We start from the raw sequence: 16266 nt of genomic DNA, 5'->3' as shown, positions 1-16266 counted from the left end.
ATAATTTTTAAACAAGCTCTTTTAACTTATAAAAGTAATATATTTTCTATGGTTATAAAAAAGTTTAAATATGTAGAAAAGGATATAAAATAAAATGTGAATATCTTTCCCTTTTAAACCCAGAGGTAGTATGACAAGTTCCAGGAAGTTTTTGTCCATATACATATGTAGACAAACGGGGTCATACAATACATATTCTATTGCAACTTTCCCCCCATGATATCTATGTACTAGTACACATCTTTCCATAAACAGCACATGTAGATAGATCCCTCTCTTTGGAATGGTAATAATGCTATGATTTCTCTATCCAATATCAACTCATTCATTTCCTCAGTCTTGTTACTAAACTCTTCCACAACCAAACCAAACAAAACAAAATGAGAGTGAGAGAGAGAAAGTTATACATAATATTCACTTCAAGAAAGCTTTACCATGAACTCAGATTGTTTAGAAAAGTCAGGAAGCCAGCAGCCTCACATTGATTTTTCAGAGGAAATAGCAAAGGCTCTGTAAAAGATAACACTGCTTTCCAGAACTACTAGGAATGGCAAATAATGCACATCTAAATCCTTCCTCTGTGATCTCATGAAGACACTAGCAGTCTGGCCTTGAGGTGGCACCTGTCCGCACAGCCTACAGGGCCCTCCCAGGCTCAGGCCCACTCTGATGACAGCATCAGCATAGAGGGAGGGTTATGCAAGAGAAAGGGGAAACATATTTCTCTTATGACACACTGGGGAAGAGGGAGAATAAAAGAGGTTGAATACACACTTCCTTTATGATGTTTTCTGAGGCAATATAAATCTTCAGAGGCAAACCCAACATGCCCTAGTCCAAGCCAGGCACACTAATGTAATAAAAATAGTGTAACAGGTATAAGTACTTCTTTAGTACCAGTTTTTTTGTTTTGTTTTGTTTTGTTTTTATGAGGGACTACAAGGTTGCAAAGAAGTATGTAACCCAACCATGCTCTGAAGAAACTTCCCTATGTAGATCTTGAGATATTAGGGCAAAGTTCAAGACAACAACAACTGAAGGCAGAGATCACTAGTTGCACAGTGCCTGCAAAACCCAGGACTCTATGGGACTGTGAGAGGACATCTGAAGATGGTGTGTCGGAGCACTAGAGGCCTTTCATGTGAACACAGTGCGTTGTTCTTGGTAGATTCTCAGTGAGTGCACCAGCTCCACAGTTCTGCAGAGAAGGGCATGCTTGACCGAATCATTCCATCCAGTTTCCTAGTATTAGCACAGCTGGGGCATGGTACTCAGTTGAATTTATATTTTTGCTGCTGAGAGTCTTAAATAAGATCTTATCCTAGATACAGTAAATGTATAAGTGTATCATTTATAGAAAATTTATCTAGAGATAAGTTATAGTCTATGTTAGGATTCCAAGATGGTGGCAGATTAGGTGGAAGCTACACTGACCTTCTCCCAGGACCAAAATGGATTTATAACTATAATATAGAAAAATCATGCTGAATAACCAACTGAAGATTAAGTGGAAAGAAGCCTTATAACCAACAACTTAAAGAGGAGGCCACATCGAGACTAGTAGGAAGGGCAGAGGCCCAAGAGTGCTCACAGGGATCCCACAGGCAGCAGCTAAAATTCTAGAGGGATATCTCAGCTATAGGGGGTTCTCCCTGAGAAGTCTAAACCCCAAGCTGGGATCCCCAGCCCAGAGCACCAAAACCAGGAAATGTGTCCACATAACTTCTGGCTGTGAAAAGCAGCAGGGTTTCTGTCCTCCAGTGAAAGGTGGCTAGAAATGCAGGCATTGTCATAAAGGGCCAATACACAAAATTTTGTTTTCTTACAGTTACCCTGGGTTCTGTTAGAGGTAGGGCAGAGTGGACTAGAGCTGTGTGAGGAGAGTCTTGGTTGGTGACTCTGGGAAGAGAGCTTGAGGTGACAGCCACCTGGATCCCTAAGCTGAGTCATTCCCGCATACTGCAGAAGCCATCTTTCTCAGGCAGACCCTTCCCATCTATGCAGCATTAGCCTGGGCGGGGGGGAGCAATAGCCCACCCATTGGAAACCCTCTCACCCCACCCTGTGGAGTTTACACCTGACTGAGCTCTACAGCCAGAGGCTCAGTTAAGTGACTGAGACTAAGAGACAGCCTGAAGGCAGAGGCAAATCTCTGGGTGCTTTGACTCTTTGCCTGACCTTCTCCTAGACTCAGGGCTACTAAAAGCAGTCCTTGGTGCACAGCTTGTCCTTTCCACATGTACCCAGGCTTAGTAGAGGAATCTACAAGCTGTGGATCACTGATAGCTCCAAACAGGTTGTACACCTGTTCCTCTGTGCACCAGAGGAATGGCCACTGGATGTATTGATTCTGGTCCTCTTTGGAGCGACTCTAGTGCAGGCTAGTCACAGACAGCTTCTGACATTGGCCTGCACTAGAGTCCCTCCAAAGAGGCCCAGAATCAATACACCAAGTGACCAACTTCAGACAACAAAAGAGCAGAACCCAATAAGCTTCACAAGCAGCATATCCATAGAGATATCTCAGCAGACACCAAGGACTGCTGAGGCAAATTCCACTTCATGTGATCAGCACCTGCACAGCAGCCTGCACACCATGTTGGGGGTTGAGCCTCGCAGTCAGTCCAACTAAGGGTCAAGGCCACGCACAAATGGGCCAACAATAATCAAGACTCAATTGCAAAAGGAGAGCCCACACAACTGCACACAAGAGACATTCTTAGAGCATTCAGTTCTGGTGATTAGAGAAACTGTGCCACTGTGTCCCACAGGACACCTACTACATAAGGCCACCCTACCAAGACTGGGAATCATAGCAGATCTACCTAATACATAGAAATAAACACAAATAGGCAGCCAAAATGGGGATACAAAGAAACAGGCCCCAAAGGAAGGAACAAGAAAATTTTCCAGAAGAAGAGCTAAATGAAGAGGATGTAAGCAATTTATCAGGTAGAGTTCAGAGTAATAATTATAAGGATGCTCAACAGCATGAAAAGGGATATAGAAACCATGAAAAAGGACCAGTCAGAAAAGAAGAATGTCATATTTGAAATAAAGACTACACTGAAAGAAATAAACAGCAGGGTCAATGAAACAGAGGATTGAATCAGTGATTTGGAAGACTAGGTCGAAAAAAACACCCAATCAGCAAAAAAGAAAAAAGAAAAAAGACTTTAAAAAATGAGCATAGTTTAAGGGACCTTTGGAACAACATGGAATGTAACAACATCCACATTATAAGAGTACCAGAAGGAGAAGAGAGAGAATAAGGGATGGAAAACCTATTTGATTAAATAATTCCTAAAAACTTCCCTAGCCTGGTGAAGGAAAAAGAAATACAAGTCCAAGAAGTGCAGAAGAGTCCCAAACAATATGAACCCAAAGAGGCCCACACCAGAACACATAGTAATTATTTTAAATTTTATTTTATTGTGACAATATTACAGATGTCCTCCAATTTTCCACTCCTTAATTCCCTCCTTCTCTCAGCCCCTTCCCCATGCCAGGCCTTTACCACACTATTGTCTGTGTCCATTGGTTATACATTTATATATAAAAGTTCTTTGGTTAATTTCTTATTGTCTTACCCCCTCCCCTCTGATTTACATCAGTCTATTCCTTGCCTCCATGCCACTGAGCCTATTTTGTCAGATTATTATGTTCAGTAGATTCCACTTACAAGTAATATAATATTTCTCTTTCTCTGAATGGCTTATTTCACTCAGCATAATACTATCCAGCTCCCTCCATGCTATCGCAAAGGTTAAGAAACCCTTCTTTTTTGCAGCTGTATAATATCCCATTGTATAAATTTACCACTGCTTTTTTATCCATTCATCTACTAATGGGCAGTTGGGCTGTTTCCAGATCTTTGCTATTGTAAGTAAAGCTGCTATGAACATAGGGGTTCATATAGTCTTTCTGATTGGTGTTTTGGGCTTCTTAGGATATATTTCTAGAAGTGCTCAACAGCATGAAAAAGGATGAAACCATGAAAAAGGACCAGTCAGAAAAGAAGAATGTCATATTTGAAATAAGACTACACTGGAAGAAATAAACAGCAGAGTCAATGAAGCAGAGGATTGAATCAGTGATTTGGAAGACTAGGTAGAAAGAAAGACCCAATCAGCTGGGTTTAATGGTAGTTCCATTTTTTCATTTTTGAGTAAATTCCATACTGTTTTCCATAGTGGCTGCACCAATCTGCATTCCCACCAGCATTGTACTTGGATTCCCTTTTTCCATATCCTTGCAAGCACTTGTTTTCATCATAATTAAAATGCCAAAAGTTAAAGACAATTGTAAAAGCCACAAGAGAAAGGCAGTCAGTTACCTACAAGGCAACTCTCATAAAAGACTGTCAGCTGATTTCTCAACAGAAACATTTCAGGCCAGGAGGGATTTGCATGAAATATGCAAAGTGATGAAAAGCAAGGGCCTATAACCAAGGCTACTTTGCCCAGCAAGGCTATCATTTAAAATTGAAAGAGAAATAAAGAGCTTCAAAGGCAAGAAAAAGCTAAAGGGGTTTGTTACCACCTAACCAGTATTACAAGAAATATTAAAGGGCTTGCTTTAAGAAGCGGAAGAAGGCCCTAGATGGTTTGGTTCAGTGGATAGAGCATCAGCCCGTGGACTTGATCCTCTGTTGAAGGCTTGATTTCTGGTCCTGGTTTGGTACATGTGGGAGGCAGCCAATCTATATGTCTTTCTCACATCAATGTTTCTGTCTCTGTGTCTCTCCCTGTCCTCTAAAAATCAATGGAAAAATATCCTCAAGTGAGGATTAACAACAACCAAGAAAAAAAAAAATGGAAGAAGAAGAAAAGAACACACAGAGGAACATAGTTAAAAAATATAAAATGGCAATAAATACTTACCTATCAATAATCACTTTAAATGTAAATGGCTTAAATGATCCAATCAAAGGACATAAGGTAGCTGAATGGATAAGAAAAAAAGACCCATGTATATGCTGTCTTCAAGACACCTACCTCAGAATGAAAGATACACACAGACTAAAAGTATAAGAATGGAAAATATATTTCATGCAAATTGAAAGGAAAAAAAGCTGGGGTAGCAATACTTATATCTGACAAAATAGATTTTAAAACCAAGGCTATAGTTAGAGACATTACAGAATGATCAAGAAATCAACCAAACAAGAGGACATAACTCTTGTAACATTTATGCACCCAACATAGGAGCACCTAAACATGTAAAGCAAATCTTGATGGACATAAAGGAAGATATTGACAATAATATAGTTATAGTAGGGTATTTTAACACCCCATTGACATCAATGGATCTTCCAGACTGAAAATCAACAAGGAGATGGTGACCTTAAATCACACACTAGGTCAACTGGATTTAATTGATATCTTCAGAGCATTTCACCCCAAAGCAGTAGAATATACATTATTACATGCCCATGAACATTTTCTAGGATAGACCACATGTTAGACACAAAACAAGTCTATATAAATTTAAGACTGAAATCCTATCAAGCCTCTTTTCTGATCATAACTTGAAATCAGTCACAAGAAAACTGAAAAACACACAAAGATATGGAGGCTAAATAACATGTTGCTAAACAATGGGCAAATAAGGAGATCAAGGAAGAAATCAAAAGACACCTTGAAACAAATGAAAATGAGAACATAACTACCCAAAAATCTGTGGGACACTGGGATAGCAGCCCTGAGAGGGAAATTCATAGCATTGCAAGCCTTTCAGAAGAAATATGAAAAATCTCTAATAAATAATCTAACTTTACACTTAAAGAAACTGGAAAAAGAACAAAGCCCAGAGTGAGTAGACAGAAGGAAATAATAAAGACCAGAGCAGAAATAAATGAAATACAGTCTAAAAATACAATATAAAACATTAATGAGGCCAAGAGCTGATTTTTTGGAAAGGTAAACAAGATTGATAAACCTTTAACCAGACTCAAGAAAAAAAGAGAGAGGACCAAATAAATAAAATCAGAAATGAAACAGGAGAAGTAGCAACTGACACCAAATATATACAAAGGATTGTAAAAAAATATTATAACTATATGCCAATAATCTGGAAGAAATGGATAAATTCCTAGGAACATACAACCTTCCAAAACTAAATCAGGAAGAATCAGAGAATCTGAATAGACAGATTACAACTAGTGAAATTGAAGCAGTAATCATAATTTTAAAAAACACAAAACTTTCAACAATAAAAAGCCTGGCCAAATGGCTTTACAAGTGAATTTTACCAAACATTCAAAGAAGAATACCTATCCTCAAATTCAAGAGAAAGACTTCTGCACTCTTTTTACAAGGCCAGCATTATCCTAACTCCAAAAACAGATAAAGATACAAGAAAGAAAGGCAATTATAGCCCAACATTCCTGTATAACATAGATGCTAAAATCCTCAACAAAATATTAGGAAACTGAATATAGCATTACATTAAAAAGATCATACACCATGATCAAGTGGGACTTATTATTGGGATGCAAGGTTGGTACAACATTCGAAAAAACAATAAACATGATAAACCAAATAAACAGATTAAAGGATAAAACCACATGATCATATCCATAGATGCAGAAAAAGCATTTGATAAAATTCAGCACCAATTTATGATAAAAATTATAGTCTAAATTGTTTCAAACAAGCACATGTAGAGAAAAAATTAGCTTATATTCATTATTTTTAGCACACAGAGAAAAAATTAACATATTCTTTATCTCTTAGGTCAAAATTACATTATTATGGGCCAAGTGGGTGAAGATGGGCGAGGCAAAATCATGCCCAACAGCTTTGTCATGATGTTGAAGACCAAGAATCAGAAGTTCCTGAATGCCTTGGAAAATAAGCAATGTTAACAGTGAACTGTGTTCATTTAAGCTTCATTCTGTCATTGCCTTTGAAAGATCTATTTTTCTCAGTATAAAAACAATCTTATGACATTAAATATTGAATATTCAGAAAGATTGACTCTTCACAGAGGTAGGTGTGATGGAAGTTCCATGCCTGCATCAAGAGAAGCAGATATTGTAGTGCAGTGACAGGAACCTAATGGCATTGAGTGGTGACTGTTGAAAGCAGTTAATTTATACATGCCTGTAAAGGGGTATTTTAGAAATGAGTTTTGTGAAGATGTAAAAGGAGATTTTTATAAGTGCAATATTTGCTTCAAGATGTTATATTCTTCTCTTGCATTTTTAAATCGATGCTTAATAAAATATTTTTAAATGATTATGTAACAGTCATGGTACTACTTTTATATAAAGTGGGACACTGTAAAAAAGAATATTCCCTGCAATTTACATAGAAGGCTGTCTTTGTAACAATTTACACTTTGCTAAAAGACAATATTTTGAGAATTTCGGGGGCCAGATGGATCCAGTAATGTAAACACACTATAATTCTTCCCTACAGAACCAGAATACATTAGCGCTCAAATGGTGTCCCTTAGCAATCCAATTCAATGCCTTTATTTTGTGATAGATATTGAAGCTCAGGTATATTTAGTGACTTGTCCAAACACACATCTCCCACAAGACAGAGCAGGCAATCAAGCTTGGAAGTCTGAATTGCAAACCCAGTGCCTTCCCCGCCATTAAAAGGGACCCTCATTGACCCAGAGGAAAGCCCACTTATCCTGACTTACAGAGTTCAGTCCTTTGTTTTTGTAGCCTAAATCATAATTGGTCATTTGATATGACTTGAAATTAGAAGTGAGCCTGACACCCCCATCCTGTTCATTCCCAGTTAACTGGATCAGGCTGTCTGCTAGGATGCACTCTTTCTTTGAGAAATCTATTTTCACTTAGTAGTGGAAGAATTGGAAGTGACTTCCCATTATTTGCACAAGGCTGCTTAAAATGTCACTGTACCTGCAGTGGGTGTGGCTGGCAGCCCTCAGGAGGTTGCCCTCCAAGAGCTGTGGAAAAGCGGCAACCACCCCTATCCAAAGAAAGTAGAAAGAGTATTAGGGATGAACAAAGACTTGAGTCACAAGGTCTTCTATAGTAAAAGCAAAGTTTTAGAAACAAGGGAAATATTCTTTGGAGTGAAAATCCAAGTATATGTTATTTGAAACATACCTAAAACATAAGGTCACAGAAAAGTTGAGGAGAAATGGGTAGAAGAAGAAAACTATACCAGGAAAATATTAACAAAACTGATGTGGCTTTATTAATATTAGAAAAAAATAGACTTTAAGGCATTATTCAAGATGAAGATTACAAGGAGATATAACAGTTACTTACATGCAGCTAATAACATCCTTCAAAATAACTAAATCTGGTGTTGTATAAATGGAAATTGACAAGTTTATCATCATTGTGGAGACTTTAACATTTTTTTCTCAGTAATGGACAGATTTAAAAGGAAAAAAAAGACACAAAAATATAGGTGATTTGAACCACACAGTTACCTAGATTCACCTGATGGTTAGAACAGTTCCAAAACTCGCTACTTACTGCACTATGAAACAAATCCCAACACATTTCAAAGAACTGGCAAGGTACAGACACCCTTCAAAAACAAGGAATAATTAGAAATTAATAAAAGTAAACAATAGTAAAAAAGATAAGAAAAATGGTATTGGAAATTGAGATATGTGCTTTTAAATAACTCATGATCAAATGGAAATTATAATGTAAAACCAAAATATTAAAAATTGAACAATAATAAAAATGCTAAATTTAAAATTTTTCAAATGTGTGGAATGTAGCTCAAATAACACTTTAAAATTTATAAACTTAAATATTTGCATTTTTTTAAAAAGGGTGAAAAATAATTTGTAAATGATACAAATAGGAAGTTAGTAAAATAACAACAGAATAAACTTTTAAAAGATAGGAGGAAATAAGCATAAGAACAGAAATTGAGTAAAATAGTAATCCTAAACAATGGAGAAAATGAACAAAGCCAAAAATTGCTTCTCTAAAATGACTAATATAATAGGCAAAACTGACAAGATTAAGCAAGAAAAGAAGTGAAAAAGGACAAGAAAACAATTTAGGACTGAAAGCAGGACCTACCTACAGGTGTTACAGGCAATCTTTAAAGGCAATAAGACATTCTGAACCATTTTGTGTCAATAAGTTTGAAAGTTTAGCTGAAGTGGACAAATTCCTAAGTGGGGGAATTCATCAACTGAGACTCAAGTAGAAATAGAATATCTACATAGTCCTTATAACCATTAAAGTAGTTCAGTCAGTAGTTTAAAATCTTTCTTCAAATAAAACTCCAGGCCCAGAGAGTCTACCAAACACCTAAGGGACAAACACTGCCAACCTAACATATACTATTTCAGAGTATAAATAATGAAGAAACACTCTACAATATTTTTCTATGAGATGAATATAATCTTAATAGCAAAACTTTAGCAGACAGTAGGATTCAGGAGCATCACCAGTCCTATTTTCCTTATGAACATAGGTGCAAAAACCCTGAACAAAATGTTATCAATCAAAATCTAGCAAACAAAATAGGTCATGATCAAGTTAGATTTATCCCAGAAACACGATTGATTTAACTTTAGAACACCAATGATCATACTTCACTACATTAATAAATTTGCAATGCCGAGTAGGGAGTGTTAGGTGCCATTAAACATTCAGACGCTTAGGACTCCCACAGCCCTCTTGGTACCAATGCCCTCAGAAAGGTACAGTAAGGAGACCAGTGCTTAACAGGACCGTGGCAGACTTTCTTCTTCTGTGGGGAGGGCCTGGCAGCAGCCCACCCCTCGCTGATGTGTTTTCTTTGTCCTCCCTAGATGATATCTCAGATGCCAGGAGACAAGGGTTCATGTCTGGTGGGTCAAACACTCGAGTTTAAAGTTCACATCTCCTCAGAAACAACTAATCTCTTAGAAGAATTCCATAGGCACAACTTCCAGACTCCTCATGGATGGCATGCCTGGTTATAAGTGGTACACACTGAGAAAGGCCCAAAGCTATGGCTCCCCTACCAGCTACTTATGGTTCAATTATAGTTCCAGCCAATCCAATGCAATTTACCAATCAGGGTCCATTTTTACCATAAGCAAGATTGCCTAGCATCAAGATGACATATAGTATTATCAGATTATTAGGTGAGTTAAACAAGGGTCAACTCTTAAAAGAATGGGGAAAGGTTCTGTTAAGCCCTATTCACAATAGATTAAAGGGAAAAATCATTTGCTCTTAATAATTGATGAAAGCATTTTATATAATCAACATTTATTCATGACAAAGTAAATCTTGAGCAAACTATGAATAAAAGGGGAATCCCTTAAACTGGCAAGAAAACCTGCACCGTACTTAATGGTAAAATATTCTTAAAGTGAAGGCAGAATGCCTGAAATCAACATTTCTATTAAAAATTGTACTGCAGACTCTAGTCAATGTAATAAGGCAAGAAAAAGAAATGAATTATATTGGACAGGAAGAAATAAGACTATTATAATGCAAAGACTATTATTCAAATTCAAAACCCAAAGTAACCTGCAGGTAAGTGATTAGAATTAATAGAGTTTCACAGTTTGTCCCTTAGATGTGTGTGTGTGTGTGTGTGTGTGTTTGCCCTAGCCCAAGGACAAACTTTTGAAGCTTAATCCATTGACTAGCCTTTCTAATGAGAAGTGAGAGACATACAGAAACACACTGAGGGAAAGGAATCTCTAGATTTCTAATAGTAGGATAGAGAAAATGGAGCTTACCTGTTATTCATCTGGTTGGCTGAAATACTACTTTTTTCAAACATATATTTACCTCAGACATAAACCTACTGTTTTCCCTCTTGTATTACTGTAATTTAATCAGAGATCGTGTCTCTTCAAAAATTGTTATTTTTATTTATTCTTAAAATATATTTTTATTGTTGATAGTATTACAGATATCTCCCATTTATCCTCCTTTACCCACCTTCTCCCAAAATTGTTATTTTTAAAGCATTTTACTAGCACAATTTTTCCTCACTAATTTTGAGTTGTGTATCTTAAATATTTTCTTTAAACTGGAGGTAGGAGGAGCAGAAAAACACATGTAAAATGATCAAATGAAGGGAAATACTATAATTGCAAATTCTAAAGATATTTTTTAAAAAACACATGTTCACAGATGGGGCAATGATGCCAGAAAACTAGCAAATTAACTTGCAATTGAGAAATTCAAAGCAGCCATTATCCCCGGTACCATTAATATATTCTTTGTGTAATTTGAACCAACTGGTTTTGTAACAGTGGGGAATTGTAACCCACCCCATCATTCTTTTGACATTGCTGACTCTGATTAACATGTAGCTTGTAGATAAACCGCATGCTTGTACCAGAATCCTAGGAACTAACTTCAGAAGGTACAAACTCTAACCTTCAGATATTCCAGCTCTAGTGGAATTGCTGACCTTCAACTGTGAAACAAGGATGGCCTAAAACCAGGATGATGCACACCAGACCATCACTTGACTAGTTTCAGGTCCTTATTGGAATGGACTGCGCTGGTACGCCCTTTGATAACTTTTCTTTCTTTCTTTCTTTCTTTCTTTTTTTTTTTTTTCTGGAGAATATTCCTTTATATCACACGCCTATGGTTACAAAGAACTGTTGTTCACATGATCTCATTATATCCCCATACCAATCTGTAAAGCTGAACACTTGTCACATTTTGCGAGTAAGGAACTGCTGCTCAGAAACAATGCTATCACCTTTGGCCATGCTTCCTTGGTTGGTTTTTGGGGAGACTACCTTCCTTACCCCACCCCCCATTCCTTCTCAGGAAAGGCCTTTTCTTCCTATTTCCCCTTCAATACAGATGCTCGGGGCCTCTCCTCTTTTGCTCTACCCTCATTAGATCAGCGGTCGCCAACAGGTGGTCGCCACTGGTGGGTGGTCTGTGAGGTCTGAAAGGTTGGCAACCAGCTGCGTTAGATGACCTCATCCTCTCAGGGTTCTGGCCATCACATGTAGACTGACAGCTGCCAGTTCTACTTTGCAGCCCCAATCTTCTCCTTGAGACCTGACCCATATACACTCCTGCTTAAGTCCCACACAGGAGCACTCCCAGCAGGCCAGGCCTGGAGAGAAAGGGGCGGGTGGGGGGGCGGAGGGAGGAGGCCACGTGCATGGAGCACAGGGAAGAGCCACTGGAGTGCAGAGGTATGTGCATCCTCAACAGCACTATTTATCAATATTTTGATTCCTATTTTAAACCTTTTTATACATGATCTTAATTTCTAGTTGCTTCAAATTTTTCTTTGAAAGCGAGACGTTTACAATATAAGTCTGAATGATGCTCCTAAGATCCTGTATGGCAGACAAGCCACATACGTTTAGTCTGATTTTACAATCCACTCACTCGCTGGTTTGTTCAGCGACGGAGCACGTTTATGTGCAGGCATCATGCAAGGCTCTGGGCGTAGCACTAATTAGGACAGAGTCCCTCCAGGAGCTCACAGTCTCATGGTAACTCGAGTGAGCTGAGGCACAGGGTGGTACGTGATTTACCAGTGAGGTAGACATAGCTAGGTACTTGGAAAAGGGGCTGAAGCGGGAGAGAGGGCCAGGGACAACTAATGCCTAAATGCACCCATCTGAGCGAGGAGCAAGGCTGCACACAGAAACATCACAAACCTGCTGGCAAAAAGCTTAGAATAGCTTCCAGCTGTCACCATCATCGAATTCCTGTCTCACACTCATTAAGCCACTACCTGATGGTATCTCCACACTTGTCCCTGAAGGCATGGGGCGTGCCACCGGTCTGCTCAGACACAGTAGCTGTAGGTCACCTGGACCCCATTCCACCACTGGGAATCATACTGAAACTCTTTCATTAAACCCATGATCTTTAAGTTCAGAGGATGCTAATAAGTTACAGATACCACAGAAGTTAGAGAATCTAACTTCCATATATACATTATTTTGGCTATACAATGGCGAAGAGACTCACTGAGACACACATAAGCGATCTAAGCACTATACAGATATATACAGACATCACACTTAGATGGCGTGTGCACGCTCACCCACTGCGCAGCAGCTAATGCAGATGTGAACTCGCATAAGGCAACTGCTTTTGTGATGACGACACATGATCCTTGAAGGGAGGGCAGAGTCCACGCAGGACCGACCGCTTTGGGGTTAGTGATACTCTTTGAGGAAGGGATTTCAGTAGGCAGGATATCTAGGTTACTGACAAAAAGCAGTGAGTTATAAAAGAGTTGCTTCTGAATGTGGAAACCATAATAATCCCGGAATCTAAGTAGTGAGCCACTCAAAGACACTACTGGCCTTGTGCTGCCACTGACTGAGGGGGACTTCACAGTGACTGATCGCTGGGGGTCAAACTCGATGCGTAATCATCCACGCGACGCTCCAAAGCCACTCAACACACGGGCTCAAATCCCGTCACTCACTTCACTTTGCTGTGGAGAATTTTCTTCTTTGTCGGGCTTCTTTGAGTGTTTGCTTTTCTTAGAAGCCGAGGGTCCTGCCCCTTCAGAGCCCTTCCTGCCGGAGCGACCCTGCTCCACTTCACACAGGTAGATGTCGATGGGCCCCTTGGTGCTCCGTATGTGCACCGTGATGGAGTCTTCTCGGGGGGCTGGGACGTCCAGTCTGGTCTCTGCCGGAGCTCTCACTGCAATGACAATCTGCTCGTGGAAGGCTCGGATGCTGTGGATGTCTTGGTACGTCACATACGCGAGCCTTTCATTGTCTTTGTCATCGGTTAACTCAACAGCTGCTGAGCACAATCCTTAATCAACTCGTCCAGAGCCTCTTCCATGGCCGACAGGTCGGACAGCTCCTCCCGCAGCTTCTTCTGTCGGGGGCACTGCTCCGAAATTGTTGAGATCGGATCCTATCCATCGAATGTGGTTCTTAGATTTGTTTTCAACCAGGTCGACCCCATCTAAGACATTGGTGATGTCATATACTCTTCGTTTCCGGACTCCCAGTTTTGTTGCAACCTTGTTTAAGTCAAGAACACCCCCAGGAGCATTTCTGACAAGATCCATAAATTCCCGAGTTAAATAAACCAGTGATACATCAAACCGAGGTGTCTTCACTTTTAGAGTTTTTCTCATGGACACATACTGTACATTATCTTCTAAATTAATCATTATTTTTGATGGCAGCAGGCCCTCCACGTTGATGGGGTCTCGGCACAGGCGGCGCACCGACTCCTCCGCCTGGTCCACGAGCTCGCTGGCCCTACATGAGCCCCATTTGTAAAACGGGAATGACAGAATAATCTGTCCTGCCTACTTCAGGAGGTTGCTCTGAAGATTAAAACGAGATTATATCGCAGATTCTTACAGTCTCAGGAATTAACAGCACCGGCACCTCTGGAATAGATGAATGGGACCCTGGCCAGAGAAAGACTGCCTGGAAGTCTCCTTAAGAAGTTAGGGCTCGTGGTCCTCGCTTTCCCCATTCTGCGCAGGCCAGCTTCTCGATCTCTCGCACACCAGCAGAAGGCAACGCAGAACCCACCCAAGCAAGCGGATAGACCGCTCCCAGGCACACTGCCCACGGCTGCGGAGGTACTGCTCGGGCTGGAGGCGAGCAGGGTCACCCGGGACTCCCCGCTGCCCCCAGTGCCCATGGATAACTTTTCAACCCCCTTCCACTGATGTTTTTGTTCTGCTTATAAGTACCGCGCGCTAACCAATTGTGCTACTGGAGCGATGTTTTTGTTCTGCTTTCCCTCTCCCTCCCTATAAAAACCCCTGACTGCACTGAGATGCTAAGACGGGCTTTGGACAAGAGTCCCCCATCTTCTCAAGTGACTAGAACTTAAATAAACCTCTTTCCTTTTTCAACAGCACCTGCCTCATGAGTTTGGCTTTTAGATGAACCTTGGTTTCGGTTACAGTTTTGGCAAGCCAGCCAAGAACAAGCAGGAGCCCCAGTAAGTTCCTGGACTTGAGAGGGAGTTTCCCAGACTGCCCGTGGCTGACTGACACTGTAAGAGAACTTGGGAGTCCCTAGTGATTTTACTCGGGGCCTGTCTTTCACTCTTTCTTGGTATTGACTGCCTGCTACATCCAGTTGGGGGAAGGAATGGGTTGTTGGTGGGTTGATGAGCCCAAACTGGGTAAAGTCCCTAGTGTACATGACTAGGAGCCCTAGCCCTGCTTCTTGGGATTCCATTGGAATCAGTAGGCGCAGCTCAGCAGTAGGCACTGCTTAGTGACTAAGAAAAATCCTGGTTCCTCTGTGTGGGTTTTGGTTGGAACACTCTTTTGGTTTTGGTATATGGATTTGGGGGGTATTGTTTGCTTTTATTATTGCCTAAATCTTGTGGGTGTCTTAATAGTTGTGTTTTTAATTTGTGATATTATCACTTAGAGAAATTTGCATAGAAATCATATTACTATATAGTTGCTTGCTCCTTCCTGTTTGTCTAATTGTTATTTTATATGTAACCCTTGACTCTTACGCATGTGGGGGAGGGAGCTTGGTATCAGTACCCAGTGGTAGCCCATTCTGGCCAATTGGTCCACCTATGTTGATGAGCCAATGACCAAGAAAAAGATGATCTTTTATTGTAGCACAGAATTGTCTTGCCAAAGGTCTAGTAAATAGAATAAGGTCATTTATATGCAAGTTTACATGTTGTTACAGCATAAGAATTCTACTCAGCAAGATCTAAATTGATGGTTCAAAGAGGGGGAAAGGGTCTCACTCCCTTCCCACACAGTAAAACTCAAAAAGAAAACAGTGAGGAGACCCAGGAGCTGCTGTGGCCTGGGGAACAATGTGGAAATTAATGCCACCTCAAAACTCTGTAAAGGCTGTGGAAGCATCAGGAGCCACTGTCCCACCTCAATGTAAGAGAAAAATGTGGTACTTTTAAATTCAAGTGGCAGAGACTGATATCTCCCCCTGCCTCTTCTCCAGCCTCCTTAGAAATTGCCAATGACCCCAGCTCACTTTTGAGAACACTAAAAAAACAAAAACACAGTACAGTAATCACCAAGAATCCAAATGGGTAATTTAAGTTTAATTGATGCCTTTTACAGATATTAACATAAAATATGTTTGTTTGGCCTGTGTTTACAAAAAAGAATTTATGTTATTTTGTTATGTGTCTTAAAAAATGAAAATGTAGGAGAAATCTAGATGGCGGCATAGGTAAACACCGGAAATTGCTGCCACCCACAACAACTTCAAAAATACAACTAAAAGACAAAACGGACATCATCCAGAACTACAGGAAGGCTGGCTGAGGAAATTCTGTACAACTAGAAGGAAAGAGAAAAGCACACTGAGACTCAGAGGAGCTGC

At 39.9% G+C, this 16266-nt stretch overlaps 1 protein-coding gene and 1 pseudogene across 1 annotated transcript in view; one reads left to right on the top strand and one right to left on the bottom strand.

Moving 5' to 3' along the window:
* Positions 1 to 7244, top strand: part of PCOLCE2 (procollagen C-endopeptidase enhancer 2) — a 112782-nt gene extending 105538 nt beyond the window's left edge. Inside the window, exon 8 of the mRNA XM_014542173.1 lies at positions 6738 to 7244. Within this exon, the coding sequence (XP_014397659.1) occupies positions 6738 to 6868 (131 nt within the window). The 3' untranslated portion in view covers positions 6869 to 7244. The remainder of the gene's footprint in view (positions 1 to 6737) is intronic.
* A 5164-nt stretch (positions 7245 to 12408) lies between these two features.
* Positions 12409 to 14181, bottom strand: LOC102250433 (annotated as a pseudogene).
* Between the last annotated feature and the right edge of the window lie 2085 nt (positions 14182 to 16266).

Source organism: Myotis brandtii, unplaced genomic scaffold (assembly GCF_000412655.1).
Source record: "Myotis brandtii unplaced genomic scaffold, ASM41265v1 scaffold291, whole genome shotgun sequence".
Classification (NCBI taxonomy): Eukaryota; Metazoa; Chordata; class Mammalia; order Chiroptera; family Vespertilionidae; genus Myotis; species Myotis brandtii.
Note: the sequence above shows the minus strand (reverse complement) of the source record. Positions and strands in the feature narration are given on the sequence as shown.